We start from the raw sequence: 21,056 nt of genomic DNA, 5'->3' as shown, positions 1-21,056 counted from the left end.
CTTTGTCCAGGCTCCGGAGGTCTCAGCTCACACAAGGGAGGAGGCCGGAACCGCCTTGCTGTGATGACCAACCTGCATGCATGCTTGCCTCCAGCAAACCATGGCCATTGAGTTTTTGGCCGGAGCTTCATCGGCTTGATCCGTATGACAATAAAATGAATCTCTGTCCTGGCCACACCGGGCAGTGTGCCCTGCAAACACCCCGGGAGGCCATGCTCCAAGCCCTAGGGCCTCTGTGTGCGGCAGAACCTCATTCGCTCAGGCCCTCCTCACCAGGATTTGCTACGATTCTCTCACAGCATGCATCCCATGTCTTTAGTAAAATATTTGAAATGCCTTTTTTTTTTTTTTTTATGGCTTTCCAAAGTTTTGAATGCAAATATGAGCCTTGCATGTGAAAGATGTTTCATTCAAGTTCATTGAAAGAATGAGTGATTAAATGGTGAATTGTCTCCCTGTAGTTCTCAAACTTAAGGGCATTGGAATAACCTGGAGGGCTTATGAAAACAAAGATTGCAGGGTCCCCCATCCAGAGTTTCTGCCTCAGTGGGTCCGAGGTGGGGCCTGAGACTCTGCATTCATAGCACGCTCCCAAGTCATGCAGAGGCTGCTGGTCTAGAGGCCACACTTGGAAAATCACTGGTCTAATTTAGCATGGCTTTTCTCCCTTTTTAAATTCACTCTTCCTACCTCTGGTTACAATTCTCTGTCTGCAAACCTCCCCAGATAAGTTATCCAGTTCACGGTTTCTCCAGCTTAGATCTTTTATGTATAACCACATTCTCTTTAGTTACTAACTTTTACTTAAGTCAACTTACTATTTGGTACAAATATATTTAGAAAGAAAATTTTCTATCATTACCCTAAGTAGAAAACCAATATTGCTTACTATAAATAGGAGGTAAGCATTAAAATAAGGACGTAATTATTAAAATTAAAAAAACGTTCTTCTGAATGTACTGCCTAAATTAATTTCACATACCTCTGTGGTATATGTAACCCACTGTGAGGAAAACTAACAAAGGAGGTCAGGCCTAAAGAGATCTTTTTCTTCAAAAGAACACAAATAAGTTCTAGAATAATGCAAATGATAACATCTTAGCACTCTGCTGCTGCCTTTGAACAGCAGACATCGCGGCTCTCCGCTCTGAGGCCACAAATGCCATGGGTCTGTATTCCATGACGCCTCACAGGGGCCTACCCAACTCATACTCTCTGTGACAAGATGAACCGAATTCACCTCAACCAATGATAGCCATTCTAATTTGCATTTTCATAACCCACCCTTCCATTCTCCAAGTGTGACTTTCATTTTTAGGGCAGAGTTATTCAGTCAGTGGATAGGCAGTCCCTTTAAAGGGATATTTATCACCCTTGAAAAATCTTATTGCCAAATCTTAATAGTCTTTCTTACAACAAAGGTTCAAATTCACTATCTAGATTAAGAGGTGGAGCTTGAATGAGCTTTGCTGGAGCATCTCATGATAAAATAGATTAAAGTCTTAAAATGGGCCACCCTTTATGGTGGAAGTCAAACAAATATGCAAAAATATCTAAGAGTTTCCTGCAGGCTGTGCGCGTGCTGTGGGTGAACCCCGAGGGCCTGTCATGGGACTGGGAGGGAGACCCTTTGGATTCTCTGTCAGACAGGCTCAGCTGGATGACCTTGAGTGAGGTACAGAAACTCTCTGAATCTTAATTACCTCATCTTTAAAATGTTTGTGGTGGTGGTGTCTGGGAGGGTGTGCCCACCACAGAGACTTGTGGTGAGGAGTATATGGTGAAGTCCGCGTAAAATGCTTCCCCTGGGCCCTGGCAGAGAGAAAATAAATAAACAGACCTGCCGTTTGCGTCAAGGGTTCCCAGGATTCAGGATATAGTTAAACTCATGGCTAAGATCTATTATCAGGAAAGGACACGGAGCAAGATCAGCAAAGGAGAAGGTTCATGGGGCGAAATCCGGGGGAAACCGGGCACAAGGGTCCTTTCCCAGTGGAGTCGCACAGGATGTGCTCAATTCCTCTAGCAGTGAGTTGTGATGCACGTGAAATGTTACCGACCAGGCAAGCTCACTAGAGACTGAGTACCCTGGGTGTTTGGGGAGTTCGGTCGTATAGGCACCTTCTACCGGGTAAGTAGCAAAATTCCAGGCTTCCCGAAGGAAGTAGCTGCTCAGCATACACCACACTGTGCAAACGGTGTAGGCATAATGGGATACCCTTATGAGTTGGGGCAGCCAGAATGCTCCTGAAATCCAAGTGCACAGAAGCCAGCTGGGGACCAACCTTGCAAGCAAGCCTTTCCAAGGCTACAGTTCCAGATCTGCTTTTTAAGCTCTTTTCTTGTGCAGCGTTACTGGCCCTAGGCCTCGCCCCACTTTTCGGCCTCATCCACTGTGCTGCCCTCCAGGAGCCTGGGCCTTTCTCCCGACAGTGGGCACACCCCTGCACCAAAGCTTGGCCTTTGTTCTGGCCACAGCCTCTGCCTCGAATGTTCTTCCCTGACCTTGGCGTGTCCAAGCCCTCATGGTTCTCCTCATTAAAGATGCTTGCCCAAACAGTATCTAATGTTCTTCCCCAACCCCATCAATTAGTTTTAATTTCTCCATAGAATTTATCACTGAAATTAGACTGTGCTTATTTTCCACATATTCACTGGTATCTCCTCCACTGGAATTATGCTCCACGAGGGCAGAAAAACGCATTTATTCTGCTTACTATGTTATCTCCTGTGTCTAATACATGACTGGAAGTAGTAAGTATACAACTAATATTTGTCACCTGGATTTTGAGAATTATGAAATATTGAACTGTCCCCTATCCCTAAGAATTAAAAAAAAATACATACTTCCTGTTTATTAAAGTATTTTCTTTGGGTATTTAAAAAGTTCTTAAAAATATTAAACTTACAGAAAACTGACCCAAAGAATGTCAGGAAGAATCTGGCTACCTCTGGGCTTTTCAAATTCTATTTTTCCACTGCAGCACCTTCTCTGCAGGAGCCTACCTCGTGGCAGGCTGCTTAAGAAGTCCAAGGTTTTGTTTACACTCCGCGTAGCTGTGGGGCGCCTCTGTTTTCAGCACTTAGGCTGAGACTCTCCTAGTGGTTCTCCAGTTTTGTGATTGATGTCACAGGTAAGGAGCGTGCTGAGCAGCTTCCTTGGTCCCTCCAGGCCCACTCCTCATGCTTTCTCACCTTGCCCTCCTCCCTACATGGTGTTCCCCAGCCTGCTGCCTTCCAGTGGGCTTAGTCCATAGGTCTGCAGACTTTTTCTTAAAAGGACCAGGGAATACATATTTTAGGCTTTGCACAACCAGTCATCTCTGCCACTGCAGCATAAAAGTAGACATAGGCAATAGGTAAGTCAATGGTTGTGGCTGTGTCCCAATAAAACTTTATTTACAAAAACAGGCAGTGGGCTGTGACTTGGCAATCAGTGCTTTAGCCAATGGGGGACAAGGACAAGAGATCAGAGAAAGGAAAGAGAGTAAGTTTCTGCAGGCCGTGGTGTCCCTCCACCAGAGGTCCCTGCTCCTCCCAGGGAGCCCCCGCCATGCAGTTCTCTGTCCCGTCCGGAAGCCCTCTCCTCTCCTGGACCTTTAGTTCTTTGATGAGATGAAAGTGCCATGCCGCTACTGAGTTGTTATCCTATGCCCTGTGTCCCTTCTCCCCAGCCCTGCCTACACTTAGCTAGTTCCCATATCTCTCTCTTTTCAAATGGCACGACCTGAGCCTGCTGGGGCCAGGGTACCTGGGACTGAGGCGTTTCCTGTGGTGTTCAGCCTTAGAAGCTAAAATCCCGTATGGTCCCAGGAAAACCAGGGCAATTGGTCATCCTCCCCGAGACTCGGGTCTCCCTCTTCCCCAGCCCTTCCCACTGCCTTCGTTCAGGCCGTGGGCACCTCCCACTTAGCCGCTGGCCTTGCTGGCTGTCTCACAGATAGCGTGGCCCAGTGGGTCTGTGGCCATCAGAACATGCACCTCGCTGCTCTCGCTTATCCACACTCCGAACAAAGTCTGGAGCTGATGTCTGACTATCTAGGGAGACTGTAGTGTGGTCTCCAGCCAAATGTGGAGGCCCTTCATGTGATCATACTTTGCACTTTATAATTTTTGATGACTCTTTTCCCTCCAAATTTTACTATGGGTGAGAGACACTGTTTTTCCCTAAGAAGAATCAGACTGACTTTGAAAGAGTAGTAGGATTAGCAGAATCTTTGGCAATTACATTAATCCAGCTTGAGTTGAAAATGTCCCAAGGACTGACTCATGAAATTTCAGTGGAAATTGTGGACTCAAGTAGACATATGAAAAAAAGTATTTAATATCCTTTTCAAACTCTTTTGGCTCAGATATTTTCTTCCTTGTCAGCCCCAAACCTGATGAATGTTTCTGCCCGATGGAAAGACTAGACTAGCTTATCCTAAATTTAATGCAGTCATTGTAAGGCGGAGGGAGGGGGAGGTGTGACTTCATATATTTGTATCTAGATATACTTTTTAAGTTTGTGTTCAGTGAGCAGCAGGGTGAAGAGGCATCCTGCCTGCTGTAGAGATTAGGGAGATGGGTGATCCTTTGACATTGCTATGAAGTTGATGGAGAGCATGTCCATAGTCTTTGGAGACCAGCAATAAGCCACTTTTATTACCCTAAAATGTCTGTGCCTTTAAACAAGCAGAATAAGAGGAAGGGCCTGGTGCTTTGAAAAAATACAAAGTTGAGTAATGGAACAGGCTGACTCAGCACCTCAAAGTCTAGAAGACAGTGCACAGGGAGGCAGCTTCAGGAGGCTTTTTACGGTGCTGATAGTCACACTGCTACAGAGACAACTTCTCTGCGATTCATTCAAGGGAAACTTTTTCTAGGAATATTAGTCGATGAAGAACGGAAGCTGGTACTCAGAGACGCCAGGAAGGTAAAGTAAAAGAATGAATGAGACTGTGTAAGAAAAATCTATATAGAGTCCAGTGTAAACCAAAAATCACTTTTAAGTTTAATTTAGGAATCCAACAGCACAACTGGTGTAAGAAAAGGCAAATGGGACTTGTTGCTGGGGACAAAGAGGGCGGGGCATGGACTGGGGTTGTCTGGAGATGAAGCTCCATCCGTCAGGGGTTACCCCTACTACCTGCCTGTGGAATGGTGCCCTGTTTGACTCCAGCCCCAGTGCTATTGCAAATCCAGGTATTTAATTTAAAAAATTCCTTGATATTTAACTGTTAGCAATTAATCCACACACTAAGGGCTACCTAAAAGATATATGGTCCATACAAGGTCTGTTGGCCGTTAGAATCTGCACCCTCTGTTAGAGCATGTTTGTGGTTGGAACAAAGTTTGTAGCCGATATTTGACTGTTGAGGGAGACTAGTGCAGCTGCTACGTCTGTGTTCTAAACAGAAGTGTGGTACTATAGACAAACTTTCAAGGTCAAGTTGATTATCCTCCAGTTTAGCACAGCGGCAGGTCCCTAATTATGTCAGGAGGCAGGATTATCTCTGATCATTAAAACTAAGGCTCTGGGTAAAACATCAAAAGCAACATTTAAATAACACAGTCACAAATCAAGGATTCACTGCATTTTCTTTTACTATAAAACCAAATTATGGTGGGTCATTTTGCTCTATTAGGGTTTTCCAGACTGTTTTAACTCATATGTAGTGGAACCCCATGCTTGATTACAAAAGGTCACCCTGTGAAGGCTGGATGCTCTACTTGGTGTCATCGTCATCCATATTCATAAAGGTCCTGCAAAAATCCAGGAAAGTTCTTGGCCCAAACGACCAGAATTAAGAAATGACATACCCATTGCTATGCCGGAGAAGCTTAGCCCATGGGAATCAACTATGCACAGCTCTGTATCCAGCGACTTGTGTTGGTAGCTCCAAGTTGACCATAATGAGAGTATGTGCACCATGGAAACTGTGAAACATTACAGATCAAGGCTTTTGTTTCTTAGAGAGCCAGTTGTTAAATGTTCGCCAGGATTCCTCTGAGAATCCCTCACCGCTGGAAGGCCTCTCTCTGTTTTTTCCTTGAAACCTGATACCACCTTATGCTCCACTTAGGACATTTATATTTCTTGCTACTCTTAGAAATATAAAGCAGAAAAATTGCATACGAAATTATTTTCTAGTTCCCATCTTCTCTGGAATTCATACTCTTTAAAAATAAAGCTGTTATCAAAGACTTTAGGAATTTTTTTCATCAGGGTGTTTCTGTCCTGAGACATTTGAGTCCTCCTGAGTAGCCGCACGGCAGAGTGAGTTCAAGGGTTACCATTTGTCATAGTCCTTCCGCATGCACATCTTCTTTTGTTTAAAATACAAGCGTGTATAAGCAAAATCATCCAAATTGATGTGTCTAGGCCAGTGGCTTCTCTAGCAACCTTCCTCCCACCTCCCAATATTGAGTTAATTGTGTTCTTCATTTTATGATTTCTACAGGATTACTTACTCTGTTCTTACGTTTTTCCTTTTGTTTTAAAAGTAGGTCTTTCCTACTGTGTTTTGTGTTACTAAAGGGGTCTCGTCCTATTAAGTTTTACATATCTTGGCACTGACACATAGTAGGCACTTGATAAATGTTGCTTACATGAATGAATGAGTCCTTCAGAATAAGATTGATTGGCATGTAAAGAGCAATCATTCCAATTCCATCTGATTCAGGTAAGCAGGCATCTGGACAAAGTCTTATCTTAACTGTGTATCAGGCAGTTAGGATTTAAAGAAAAGATGCAAATTCTTATATTCTGTCCCAAGGGAGGATATGTGGTGTTCTGCTTAACATAATCGATTCCTTGACTTCAACACCAATTTTTGCTGGGCTATTTCTTTTCTTCTGGAACTTTCAAAGAAAGAACCTTTAGCAGAAAAAATAATTTAACAAGATAGACATTTAGTTCAATATAAAAATTTTCCTGGTGTGAACAAAAATTACAAAAGGACTTTGCCTCTGAAAGATAATTAATAAAAACCTTCTAGTGTGATGACAAATCTGACATCTTGTCTAATGTCTGGCAGAGAAGAAAGTGTTGAGAGTTGCACAGTTAGAATAAAATGTTCCACTTCACAGCAAGGCCAGGCAGGATCTGATAATTATTTCTAAGCAAGAAAATGTCCTAGTCTCATTGTTAAATCGACACAACATTAGGACCATATCTGTAACTATTGACCGTCAATGGGGTCTTCGTTTGGATTTTCCTGATTTCACAGGTAGCATTGCTAGGACTGAAGGTGATTATGGAATGGAACCCGCTTGGATGTTTGGGAGTTTTGTTGGTTTGTTTTTATTTCAGCTCTATTGAGATATAATAACAAAATTATAAGATTTTAAAAGTGTACGTAATGGTGACAGACATACGTATACATTGTGAAAGGATCCCCCCCTTATTTAGTTATCTAGTGAGTTAGCATATGCATTACCTCACACATTGATCCTGTCCTTTATTTTTATTTTTTGGTGAGAACCTACGAGTTTCAGCCTCCAGCAAACCCCAACCGCCCAGCTCGGTGTCATCAACCGCAGTCCCCGTGCTGTGCGTCAGAGCCTCAGGCCTAATCCATCACCGCTGACCACTGGCACCCTCTACCAGCCGCCCCTCATGCCCCCCACCCCTGGCAACTACTCTTCTACTCTCTGTTTCTATTGAGTTTGACTTTTTAAAATATATATATATCCCACATGTAAGTATTGGTCTTTATTTGGCTTATTTTAGTTAACGGAGTATCCTCAAAGTCCATCCGTGTTGTTGCAAATGGCAGGATTTCTTTCCTTCTCATGGCTGAATAATATTACAGACACATATTTCATATATGTACATTTAAATATAAGTATAAATATGTGCGTATCCGAGCGGCACATGGGCTGTCCCTCAGAGGAGCCTGCCTAGGAGAAGGCAGGCGGGCATTTAACCGGCTGCCGTTCCCCGGCATGGAGGGCTGTACCTGGAGCCTGAACTCCTCTGCATCCCCCAGCTCTGCTTGCCCTCGCATGACCCAGGCTCCTGAGGAACAGAAACGGCGTCAGGGCAGAATGTAAAGAAGATTGCGGATACTCTGCGAGCTAAGTCTAGCTCTGCGGGGACGGGTCACTGCGGTGGTGGCTGCTGAGCGGGCAGCCCAGGTGACAGACGCAGACACCAACCTTCTCTTGGGCCGAGTCCTCAAACCTCAGACCTATTGGTCTAGTAAGCCTCTTACCCGTTGTCTTCATAAATTTAGGGTTTTATGTGTAGACAAGTCTGCCAGTGCCTGGCACACAGTAGGTATTTCCTATCTGCTTAATTGAATTTCCTGAGACTGCTAAAGCTCATCCAAGAGTATCTCCTATAAAGGGACTGCTTTGTTTGACTTAAGGGAAGCAGGTTTTATCTGGCATTTGGCACCCTTAATCCAATCACTAAAATTTTATAAATAGACATAAGTATCAGCAACTCTAGGGCAAGTAGAGCCTCAAGTTTCTACTAAGGGCCAGCCAACCAAATCTTCCTAATTGAGTTAATTAAAATGATTACAAAACTGTGTTTTTCTTTTAAAATTTATCAACAGAGACTACTTTATTAATCCTGAAAAATTAATAGTAAATAGTTAATTTCATTTAGACAAAAATTGTGATATCATTGAGTGGAATTTTTTGGCTCCTTTAAGCCAGACTTGAGGAGGACATGCCTGGTCAATTTAATCCTATTTTGAAGTGACAAAACATTTTCAAATAATCTTGAAAACAACGCAGAGCTTGCTACCCCTGCCAGATTGCTCCCTGTTTCTCCGCCGGCATGCCTTGGTGTTCGCGCTTACCAAAGCCCTGTGGGGAACATTCTTTCTTATACTTCGCCACTTCAGAAATGTCAGTCATCTTTGCAACATGGCCTTATCTGTGACACAGCCCCAGTTCCTATTCTTATCTAAAGAGTGTCATTCCTTCTTCTGTATTTTCATAACACTGTGTGTGTTCCTCTACATTAGTGTGAGTGATAAGTAGCAAGTAGCGCTTATTAGGAGCCAGTTCTTATCCTAAACCTTTTTATTTATTTATATTAACTCATTGAGCCTTACAACGAAGGAGGTTATGTACAAGCGCTGCCTGTATTGTACAGAGAAGTTTAGTATCTTGCCCAGGGCACAGAGAAGTTTAGTAACTTTCCTAGAGCACAGAGAAGTTTAGAAACTTGTCCAGGGTCACACAGCAACTGAGTGGTAAAATTGGGATTTGAATCCAGGTAGTCTAGTTTAACAATTTTTGCTTTGAACTACCTCCTAATTCCAGATATATATATAGAGAGAGAGAGAGACAGAGAGAGACAGAGACAGAGAGAGAGATCGATCTATATATCTCTATATAGATATATATGTATCTATATATATCTATGAAGTATTATATTGTTATGTTATTCGCCTACATGTCTACATTCCCTTCTAGATAATAAGTTTACCCAGGAATTTGTTCATTTCTTCATCTCAAGCATTTAGCCCAGTGCCTGGTAGATAATAAAAATTTTTAGTTTTGACTAAGGGAATTAATGGAAAAAAATGAACATAACCACTCTGTCATAACAGCAGATCAAAATGCCCCCTCACTTGAGAGGAACAATGACGAAGACAAAGGCAAAGGGACTATGCCTGTTTGTGCTCAGGAATGGAGCACTTAGACTGTTATTTCTATATCATGAGTTTCTGAGGGCCTCATCTAAGGGTTCCAAAATCATGGCCCTGTCCTCATTTTCCTGCTTTTTCTTCCTCCCTTAAGTTCCCTCCTCCCCTCCTTCTTCTTTTCCATCTCTGTTTCTCCCCTCAAATTGTGATTATATTCTGAAAAACCAAGTAAAGGAATCAATATTTTCTGAGTGTCTACAGTGGAGCCAACATTGCGGTAGACTGTATGAGTTTCCTATGGCGACTGTAACTTAGAACAAAATTGCCACAAACTTAGCAACTTAGAACAAAACACATGGATTATCATACAGTTCTGAAGGTCAGGAGTCCAAAATGAGTCTCAATGGGATAAAATCAAGGTGTCAGCAGGGCTGTATTCCTTCTGGAAGTTGTAGGGGAAATCACCCCCGCCTCCTGGCTTCTAGCATTCTCTTGCTTTCCTTGGCTGGCGGCTCCTTTCACCCCTTCGAAACCAGCAATGGCAGGTTGAGTCTCTCTCACACCAGGTCACTGAAACCTGGCTTTCACTGCAATATCTCCTTCTCTAACTCTTCAACCCTTTCTTGCATTTTGAAGGATCCCTGCAATTACATCTAAATAATTCAGGATAATCAGGTCAGCTGATTTTCAACCTTAATCCCCCTGTTCCATGTAATCTAACATATTCATAGGTCCTTGTATTAAGACCTATTTGGGAGACCATTATATGCAGTTTGCCTTTTAGTAATTTGAGGAAAAGATACCGAGTAGCATTCAATTAGAAATAAGGTCTAGAATGTTGATTTCAAATTGTATATGAAGGCGACATCAGAACTCACCAAAGTGGAAGTATTGTCCCCCTATATTTTCCCAAGAATCACAGAATTATTTCTAAGTGTCTGTTACATCAACAGGCAATAAGATGGGTGACATAAGCTGGCACAGTGAGGGCCTCCACCTGCTGCCGAGTGTGTGCGTGTACGCACACAAGTGTACGCTGCATGCAGGTGCGTCTCTTTTCTCCATGCTTTCCCTGTGGGCAGCGTGCCTTTGTAAACCCTTCCAGGACCCTGGGTTTTTAATCTCTGGCAGAATAAAGAATCAATCAAAATACATGGCTGTAACATTTTTATATCCTGCAAGTCAGAGATAGTAACCTTTATTCCCTGCCAATCTAAGTCCCTTCAAACTGATTCCAGTAGACTGCCTTTGACAAGAGTAAAGCAGAGGTGTTTTGCAGCAAGGATAAAGTAACTGTCCATCCACGCTAATAACAAGAAGAGAGTGAGTCAGTGAAAGAAAAACAACAAGGGGCCAGGGGACACTAGCGAGTTCGTTTGGAAAGTGCTGTTCTGGAGCTGGCTTCAGAGACGAGCTCTGAGGTTGCCCACAGCCTGCTGAGATAATTATCTGTGGCATTAAGTTACTCTTTACTTATGGCTGCTTGAATCCAGTTGTGTCAAGCTTTTCTTCAGTTCAGATATTTTCCCCTGGCCCCTGGGGAGCGTCTGCGATGCTGTGGTACAGAGGGCCCTCCGCCTCCATCCCTCCCTGTTGAGTGTACAGTCAGCCTGACAAGCTGCTGTACCAAACCACGCCTGGTCTCAGGGACCCTACACGGCACGTGCAGCTTCCCGGTGGGGCTGCTTAGAGGAGCTTCCTCTAAGCAGCGACTGACTTTTGGACTTTCTATTGGGTGACTGTCTCCTTGGACTCCCTTCACTCCCATTTTCACAGATGGGAAAGGGAGGGCATTTCAAGGGTCAGGCCTAGAAGTGATGAAAGTCTGCTCACCCCTACCTGTTGACCAATGCTTAGTCACGTGGCCAAACTTACTGCAACAGGGCGCCTGGTTATGGGAACTCTTGTGACAATTAACAAGAGACTTATAAATAGAAGAATTCTTTGCGTGAAGAGCCTGTTTCCAAAGTCTAAAACAGGGCTGCAAACTCAAATGCCGAGAGGGCCCGGCAATCGCGTAACCGGGTCAGTGGGCGGGAGCCCGGATGCGGGGAGTGGCGCGGACAAGGGCAGGTGGGAGACGCGTGCGCCGCATAACATGATAATTTAACTTTTAGGGCAGGCTGCCCCGGCTGGACCAGCCGCCCTGCTGGCCCCATCCATCCCGTTCTCTGCCAGTTGGAAAGCTGTAGTCTGGGACAAAACAAAAGGCATTTTCCTGGAGGCAAACTCCAAAGTTGGCTCTGTTCTTGCATCAGTACCTGTCAGGATAAACAAAAACCTTTTCGTTTGAAAGAGAAAGCTCGGAACAGAAGCAAAGAAATGGGAGCTAAAGAGAAAAGCAGGCATGAAGAGCGTGATGCAAGGATTTCTCTCATGCGTAGGTTGAAGGCAGTGGCTCTCCCGCAGCGGACAGAGCTCCGAGGTGCCGTTGAAAGGACTCGCAGAGCCGCCCCAGAGCCCAGCAGGCATGGGCGTTTCTCCTGCACGGCCGACCCTGAGATGTAGATTCTCGCCTGATCGTCTTCCCGATTCGGTTCCTGTTGTTCCCTCTCCTCTGAATATTTCTGAGCGCAGCCTACCACTGAACAGTTTTATAATAGCAACAAAAATAATATTTTGATGATGTTTATAAATGTCTACTTTGGGGAATATCAGTGAATTATGTATATCGGTTTAAACATAATCTATAAAAATGCTGCTATTCCTACTACTAATAATAAAAGCAAACATTGATTGAGCAATTACTATATGCCTGGTACTATGTAAGGCTCTTTACAATAATTAAATCACTTAATCCTCATAATAACCTATAAGAATCTCAGTTTCATCATTTTCTGCCTGATGAAACTGAGATTCAGGGTTACTCGCCCAAGGTCACAGCTGGTAAATTGGGATTCATACGCAACCAGTGGGGCTCTGTCCTGTGCTTAGGTGGGTCTGAACATGAGCCTGCTTTCATAAGTAGACTGATTGTAATTTTCAAGTAATAGTAATCCTTTGCCAATTATAAGCTTTGGTCTTTCCTGAGCTTTCACAGGTGTATTGGTTGCCTGTTATTTATGAGGTGCAAGTAAAGGCAGAAATGAACAAAAGAACCATATAGAATGATCACTATTGCAGTGGCATTAAAGACAAATTTGCAATGTTGTTCGCACATATATTCTGGAAATATTAAAGGGGGGTAGGGGGGAAGTATGTCTGGGTATTGCTATATTCATAAGAGTGACATCTGATCATACTGGAGGAGGCTCTTGTCTAGTATTGGAGTAACGTCCAAGTACTCATTTTCAACCAGTGAAGGACACTTCTTCGTATTCCACCACTGAACCCATAGCCATTGAACTTGAAGAGCAGGTATCCATGAGAAGTTCATGCATGCACAGATGCTATTTGAAATCTGCTAGAAAAGGTCAAGGGGCAATAGCTATAGCTAGAACATTCTGCCACTACTAAGTAGCCAGGCATTCAACTTTTGGGAAGCCCTAAATGAGTCTGAATTCTTTTTTAAATGCGGTTTTGTCAGTTCAGAGATGTGTTACATGAAGCCCATAGAGACACAAAGGAATTCATATGAAAGCAGGGAGTGTGTTGGTTAAAAAGACAAGTTTCTATTCCTCTCCATTTACTCAGCTGATTCTGACTCATCTTTGCAATGGAAGCAAAAATGTCCTTTCTGTGTGTTTACTTTCCATGATCCCCCAGCTTTTACATGTTCCTGAAGAGACCTATAATTTCCTTTCAAGTTAAAATTTAATTTTAATCAATACATTAAATTATGATTTGTTCATGCCTCTCACCTTTTCTAGTTCTCATTGACAGCTAACACTTACTGACTGCTTCTGTTCTCTGCAGTGCTGTTCTAGTTGCTTTAGCTCATCCTCCCATTGAATCTACCAGCCCCTCCCAATCCACATCTTATTGTCCGTATTTTTTTAGATTTGAAAACTGAGACAAAGAGCAGCCATGAAAAATGCCAAATCTCCCAGAGCCAAGATTTGAATGAAATAAAGTGACTGGTGCGTCTCTATAAGCTCTGGGACAACACCTGGCTAAGTGCTCACTGAATCCCAGGAGTTTAATAAGTACCGGGGCACAAGTGAATGAATGAACACTGGGAGTAGTGAGTGAATACATTATTTGACTAGTTCTTACCTCGCGAAGTCACACCTTGCCCAGGAGAGTGCTGCATGCCTTTCTATTATTATATTTTATATTATTAATAATATGAAAGCATGGAGTGACCCAAGAATTTGCAAAACAAAGCTGGAGCCTCTGAGATTCCTTCCCACCACTCTCACCTGCCCTGAGGGTCAGCAGTGGGAAAAGGTGTACTTTTCCTTAGTGAGTCCAGAGGAATCCTGAACACAGCGTGCCAAGGAATCAGCACGGAGAGAGCGCTGTGGAGACACAGCGGTGGGGGACTCTGCTCACCAGAATGCTCCATCAGTTCTGGGTTCTCGCACTCAGGATCCCTAGAGGGACGCCATCTCCTGTAGTCCTCTAGAATGACTGGTTTACTGGTCTGGAATCTGAGGGCAGGATTAGCTGATTAAAAGGTTAACGTATAATTGTAGACACAGGGTGCCTGGAGGCAACCTTTGACCATTTGCTGTTTAACTGAATTAATGTTGGCCGGTTATAGATTTTCTGCTTGCGAAATTGCCAGCAAATTATTCTGAGTCCTGAATCTGCATTCTGTCTGTGCCAGATGGGATGTCAGCATTATGATTGCTTCAGAGGTGATCCAGCCAGAGCCTGCTCTCAAAGCAAGGGACAGTTTTCCAGGCAGAACTGCTCAGACACTGACTATAGCATCCTTCCCCCTTTGATTTTAGAAAGATGATGTCGATCAGGGTGATGACTTGCCCGTTCAATTTCTCTGATGTTTCTCAGGCTGACCACACCGCGGACCTCCAGAGATTGATTCTTGCTCTTGTTCCTTAAGGTTCAGTGCCTCTCAGAGGGCTGGTATTTAGAGAGAAGCCTTGGTTCCATGGTTCCGCAGCTTCCAACCTTTTGTATACTCCTTTGAGTTTGCTGGCGGGGATGATAATGAGTTTCTATCAACAGCCTGTGTACAGTGGTTAAGAGTTTGTGTTCTGGTATCAAAGTTTAGTTTCCCAAGAAACAAGCACTCAGTCAAAGATCTGAGTGCAAGCAGTTTTATTTGGAGGGTGGTATCAGAAAAAAACAAAACAAAACAAAAAACAAACAGTAAAAAAAACCCCAACAAAAACCAAAAAACAGGGGATAAGGAAATGAGCCAAGCACAAGAAGGTTGCTTATGGACAGTGAGTTATCAAGTCAGATATCACTGTGGGAACTGGAGCTCAAGTCCAAGTGGAAACTAGGAGGCAGCAGCTTTGCCCCCTGGATATCTCACCTGGCGGGGAGAGGGAGCTGGGGTGTTTGTGCACCAGCTCTCATCAGTTATGGTCACGGGCTGCTCCTAGGGTTGTGAATTTCCAAACACTCTGTGCTGGTACCAAGCTCAGGTAAAGCAGCCTCCCACAGGCTACAGAGAAAATATCTCAGGCAAAATAAAGCCAAGTCTTATCTACGTGGAAAGCCTGAGGGGTATGAGAGGAGCTCTGACTGCGGGCCCTTCAACATGGACTCAAATCCTGGCCCGCTATCCTAAATGCAGATCTTGGGCGAGCATGTCAGCTTCACTGGAATGCAGGCCCCTTGTCTATAAAATGCATCTTATACTAGACACATAGATACCTTTTGTGTGAGCTATTGTGGAGATTAAAGGAGAGGATGCATCTAACAAATTTAGCACAATGCTGGCCATATAGGAAGGGATGAAAAATGTTAACAGTCATAATTTGAGTATATGGAGAATAAAAGGTGAGGAAAGAGAAGTAATCCCTAGCTTCACAGGATTTAGAATATTTGCCTACTAAACCTGTAGCCATTTCTTACCTTACTACAATAAATTACCCCTTGTCCAGGGTGTGCCATATGCTTTTATGTTCCAAAACACATATCCTCAATTTTTGACCCCTGGACAAAGTGTCTCAAGGATTTGCAAAGGCAAAGCTGGGCCTTTGGAAGCAACTGTAAATTTTAAAGTTTCCAATAGACAAACTCACATAAGTAAAAAGAAAGTGGTAAAATTAATTTTGATAACATTTAGTCTAATCTGTAAAATATTATCCTGTCAATATGTAATCCATATATGTTATTAATGATATATTTTACTTTGTTTTTGGAATTTAGTCTTCAATATCAACAGGTATTTTATACTGACAGTTTCAGCCCAGCTAGATTTTCAGGGCTCTGTAGCCACCTGTGGCTCATGGCCGCCATGTTGGACTGTGAAGTTCCAGTGGGCCTTAGATTTCTTTGAGAAGTAACTTCCAATGAAATAGTTTCATTTTCTTTCTCCTCATAGATGACAATGCTCCTTCCCATCTATGACGGTGAAGTTGGTTTTAGCATAGGCTTCCTATGAAATTGACAGATTCTGTAATGAAATTTCACACATGGAAACCACAGTGAGATTCTTAGCAGGTGTAAAAATTTGACGAAGTTATTTCTTTAACTGCAACTGAGTGGAAACTGCCACAGCTGTTCCTATTTGCACATTTTCCAAATCTCATTGCCAAAACAAAATCGTTGGCAACTGCTGGAGAAGTATCAACTTACCTCTTCATTTGGGAAATTAAATTAAATCCTCAGCACATTTCTAAAAGTCACAGATTTGGTACAAGTTAGTAGGGCAAACACATGAGCTGCTATTAAAATATTGATGACTTCGGTTTTCTCAGGTGCTGCTGCTAACATCTGCAGAAGATTTGGACTGCACTCCTGGATTTCAGCAGAAAGTGTTCCATATTGCTCAGCCAGCTGAATTCATTGAGGACCAGGCGATTCTAAACTGTAAGCAATGCCACTTGATGTTTTTGGTCTCTTGTCCTATTTAAATACACCAATGCCTGTGAATGTGCCTCAGGATGTAATATTCCTTAAATCGTTTTCTGCTCCTTATTCTTATTCTGCTTGATCCAGAGTGGACGGTCTTGAATTAGAGTCTTGCCAGCTAAGAGGCAAATAGAGTGAAGTGTGTCTCTTTTTAGTATTTTATCATTGGTGAATATTTCCCAACCGCTCCCAGAAAAGGAGCCACCACTTTCCAATGTGAATTCTATTCTGTGCAAAGGAAATAAATTCTGTCCATTTCGCCTGGGCAGATCCCTGAAAGCAAAACCATTGCCTTCCTGTGCACTGTTACTCTACCTGTTGTTTGTCATCCATGGCATTAGATTGAAATAAAGGTGAGAGCAGGGTGTTGGCTTCTGGGAATTTTTAGGTGCAGGAATTCAGAACTCATTCTTAAGGCTATAAGATGGTTTTCAGAAAGATTCAAAATCTCTACTGGCTATTCTGTGGATTAAACCCAAATCCTCCCAAATTCCAGTTAATTTCTTTAAAATATGCTCAGACCTGTGGTTATAATATCTTCCTGTTTTTTTTTAAAGCTGATAATATATTGTTTAATCTTATGAGGGCACGGGATACATTACTAACTGCATAATAAACATAGTGTTAACACCATGGGATTTAACACTGATGTTAGGCAAATAACCATTTAATCATAGGCTCTTGAGCACTATTCTCTAACATTTGGGAATAAGAGATATGAAAACAGTGGTGTAATTTGGTCAGATGCTCTGAGGTCCCTCAGGCAAGGTTATTGTACATTTGCCCCTGTGGGCTCAGGTTTGCCTTTGAGGCTAGCCACATTCCTTTATTCCTGAGTGATGTGGCTGGCATGTTTAAAAAAAGTTAAAAAACAAAACAAAACTAGCCTGCTTGATTGGATTGTTCTGTGAGACTGGAACACATTTAAAGAGTTGAAAGGAACACAATAATGAAGATACAATGTTGAGCATCAGGGGAGTTATCCAAGGTGAAGCCCAGGCACATCTTGATGCAATTACGCCAATGAAATCATTTCAATAATTAGAGTCCGTAATGACAGGGTGCAGGACTGGCACAATAAGTGAATTCCAATATGTGATTTCATACTAATTTGATCCCTGAGTGTGACTCCTGGGTCAGGCCATCAGGAACCCTCATTTGTCTTTTGATTCTGCTATTAATCAGAATCAATATATTTCAAACAGGACTTGGTTTACAAGAACCATTTTTCTGGCTCTCTTTTCATCTTTCTTATCTACTCTGTTCTTTTCTCTCTCTCTCTCTTCTCTTTTTTTTCCCAGTGATTATCCCAAATGGTATCTATTGATGCATTAACATGCGTGGAAATGTGAAGCCAACCTGAGTATGAAAATTAATAGTGTTGGTATGCAAAGCAGGCCCATAAATGCAATTGCTTCTGTAATCTTCACTCCACCAAACAGCTTTTAATTCACTGCTGAGAAACTGGAAACAATCATACTTTGGGGGATCTTTTTCATTTCAACTATACCATACTGTACATTCCAATATCAAAGTTTGGTGCGTGTGTGTGTGTGTGTGTGTGTGTGTGTGTGTGTGTTCTTGTACTTTCAATCCCCTAAGTAATTAAGTTGGTTATGGTTGTCGGTTCTGTGTAAGCTAGTAAATGGTAAATGGAACTGGGTTGATTATCAATAACATACTCATGAAAAGTCAGTGATATGGGAATGGAAGACAGTTAAAAATTTGTATATGAATGTGTGTGTGAATTCTTGGATCAGTAAAATGTGACTACCCCTCTCAGTGAAACTGAAGGGCCCATGTTATATTACTAAGGTAAAAAAAATACAGAGAGCAGATCTAGTTCAGAACCGTGAGTTCATCTCAAAGCAAGGGACATAGGTGATTATGAGTGTAGACCCCGTGAATGAGGTTAATTGTGCCTAAATGAACAAAATTTTTACAGATTAGAGAATGCGTACTGAATATTGTTTGAAAAATCTGGATTTCCAGAAGTAGTAACAATGTATTACTATATTCCACTTGGAAGAAAAAAAAATCAAAAGCCCAAAATACTTTTCTTAACCAAGGAACATTTTAAGTCTCCCTCGCCCCCTTCCATTTTGCCCTCTTTCTCCCTCCCTTCTTCTTCTTTCAGTCTCAGTTTCTTTCATGCATTTCTTTGTAGTTAACACAAGCCCCCTCTGTCTCTGGAAAAACGTGGTTAACTAAGAAGCCATGAGTGGTGAGTGCTCTCCTTCTGACACAAGGAGAGCATCTGGAGGAAAACAAAGAAGGATCAAACAAAACCAGAGAGTGTTAAGACACTTAGATATTTGAAGTCGAATTCCAAGATCCAGGAGATGGCAGGGATATGTCAGGGTTACGTAATCTGATGGTCTAGGCCATGTCGGATGTGGAAAGAAACCAGGTTAGTGACATTACTGCGGGCTTTTGTCATGTGCCTTTTTCCATGTTTCCTTTATCACTGCAGCATTTAAGAGCTTTGGTTTGCAGTCATTGCAATTTGTAATTTGTAGAAGGTGTAAACACAACATGATCAATCAATCAGTTGATGTCTACCATTTTCACTGTTCTATAAAATTGTCTGGAAGTGTTGTCTCCTGGCCTGATACACTTAGTATATCTGCTGATGCCCCAGAAATGCAACCAATCTGCGTTCAGCTTTTAGCAAGTTACAGGGAATGTTTATTCTGTCCGTAGCTTCCTGCTCTTTGTTCAGACAGTAATATTCCCTTTTATCTTTTTTCATCTTTCTCCTCAACTCTCGATGACTTATCTCTTCCTTCCTTAACTGTTACTAATGGTCACCTCCACTTCTTTTATTTCCCTAATATTTTATTCACTGTTCACTTCAATACATCTTTCCCTCAGTTGTTCCAAAGCCTTTTATTTTCTTCACATCCCAATAACTCTTTATTCTACTTTCCTTTCCGCTAACTATACTTGCTTTCGTCTTTAAAAGGCCATTTTTCAACAAGCTTCTAGGATCAAAACAAGGTGTTCTACTATTTCTTCTAATGTAACCAGGGGAGCACTTTGATTCTGTCTCTCGCTGTGTGATGCAAATCCCCCAGCTCGTGATGACTTAGACCAAACTTTCCCGGCTTTATCTCAGTATCGAAAGGTGAGCTGGGAAGATGTTTGTGGCAATTCCCATTTTTGATGGAAAGTACCAAAAGAAAGGGGAAGACAGCTCAGAAAGCAGAAACTCAGAAAGGAGATATTTATTCAAGGTCTTTGGTCTTATGGAGGAATCTGTGAGGATTTCATGGCGGGAGTCTCTGGTGGCCTCCGGCACCCATAGCTATTTTATATTTGCTGGTGTGCTTCTCTGGCAACATGGAAATCACGTGATTTTGGTAGTCATCGTATTGGCACCAAGAGATCTGGATCACAACTCTGCTGATAGCCTTCCAGCTGACACCTAGGCTGCAGAAAAATAGCTGGCCTGGAAAACTGAGTGGCCACCAGCTGATATGGACCAAAAAAAAAAACAAACCCCAAAACCCCACAGGGGATAAGCCCGTGACTTTTTGCGTAATGCAGAGTGACAGACCGGCACATTCTGCCCCACCCCCATCAGCTCAGCTGCTGGCACGATGGAGGGGCGTGGGATCATGGCGTTGGCTGGGGAAAACCATGCTCATGACCCCTCGCCTCTATAGTGGGAGCATCTCCAGCCCCCAGTGTCCAGAAGAGACGCCCCCGTGGCCACCCAGCCACTATCAGGTCAGCACTTTTCTCCCTCCCTTGTTCACCTTCGTGAGTCACTCCCCTTAGACCACATATGCATAGAAATGGCCACTCCTGAGTTCACCTAAAATGCAAACGTACATGTATTTCCACTTAATAAAGAATCTGCATTCGTCAGAACAGGCCTAGGATTGAACAACCGCACTGACCTAGCAGAAGAGAGGCTTGCTTTTCTTTAAGGCCGTGCGGGTGCAGGTTAGGCTGTTCTCCAAATGGCTGCATTCTGCGCAGGAGCTTGAGGACCCAGGCTACTTCCAACTTGGTCCTGCCATCTTGTGCTTTCCAGTCACTCCTATGTCACCAAGCTGACAGACAGGGGAACAATAAACAATGTGGGGAAGGCGCCCCAGGGGCTTAACCACCTCGGCTCACAAGGCACACGTGTCATTCCTGCCTCACTCTATGGTCCAGACCTACTCACATAGCCAACCTAAACTGCAAGCGAGGCCTGAAAATGTAGAGGAACACCGGTGTTTGGTGTGTGCTCACCATCTCTGCGCAGATCCAAACAAAGCAGTGTGACCCAAGTCACAAAGAAATGCCTGAAGAGACAGAAAGAGACCACAAAAGGAGGCAGCCATCTCAGAGTGACGTGGGCCTCCACGGGAGAGAGGACAGAGTTCCAGCAGGAGAGCAAGGTTATGAACCTGTGATTACCTCCTGTCTTTCTAATCAGGGCCTATCTCTCCGAGCCTGTCGGCTTCTTCCTGACTCTGCTTGGACACGCCCAAGGGAGGGACCTCACCTTCCGACAGTTCTGATAAGGATGCCCTCCAA

General features: G+C 43.1%; 1 protein-coding gene across 3 annotated transcripts in view; it reads left to right on the top strand.

The window, feature by feature from the left end:
- CDH13 (cadherin 13) overlaps positions 1-21,056 on the top strand; it is a 983,248-nt gene that overhangs the window by 196,035 nt on the left and 766,157 nt on the right. For all 3 annotated transcript variants that reach the window (XM_054579129.1, XM_054579128.1, XM_054579130.1), the window contains one exon: positions 16,370-16,481. In XM_054579129.1, coding sequence (XP_054435104.1) covers positions 16,370-16,481 — 112 coding nt within the window. The remainder of the gene's footprint in view (positions 1-16,369; positions 16,482-21,056) is intronic.

The sequence above is a fragment of the Pteronotus mesoamericanus genome, unplaced genomic scaffold, assembly GCF_021234165.1.
Source record: "Pteronotus mesoamericanus isolate MK-2021 breed Mesoamerican mustached bat unplaced genomic scaffold, CSHL_Meso_final contig_52, whole genome shotgun sequence".
NCBI classification, from domain to species: domain Eukaryota; kingdom Metazoa; phylum Chordata; class Mammalia; order Chiroptera; family Mormoopidae; genus Pteronotus; species Pteronotus mesoamericanus.
The sequence above is the reverse complement of the archived record's forward strand: the minus strand, read 5'-3'. Positions and strand labels throughout refer to the sequence as shown.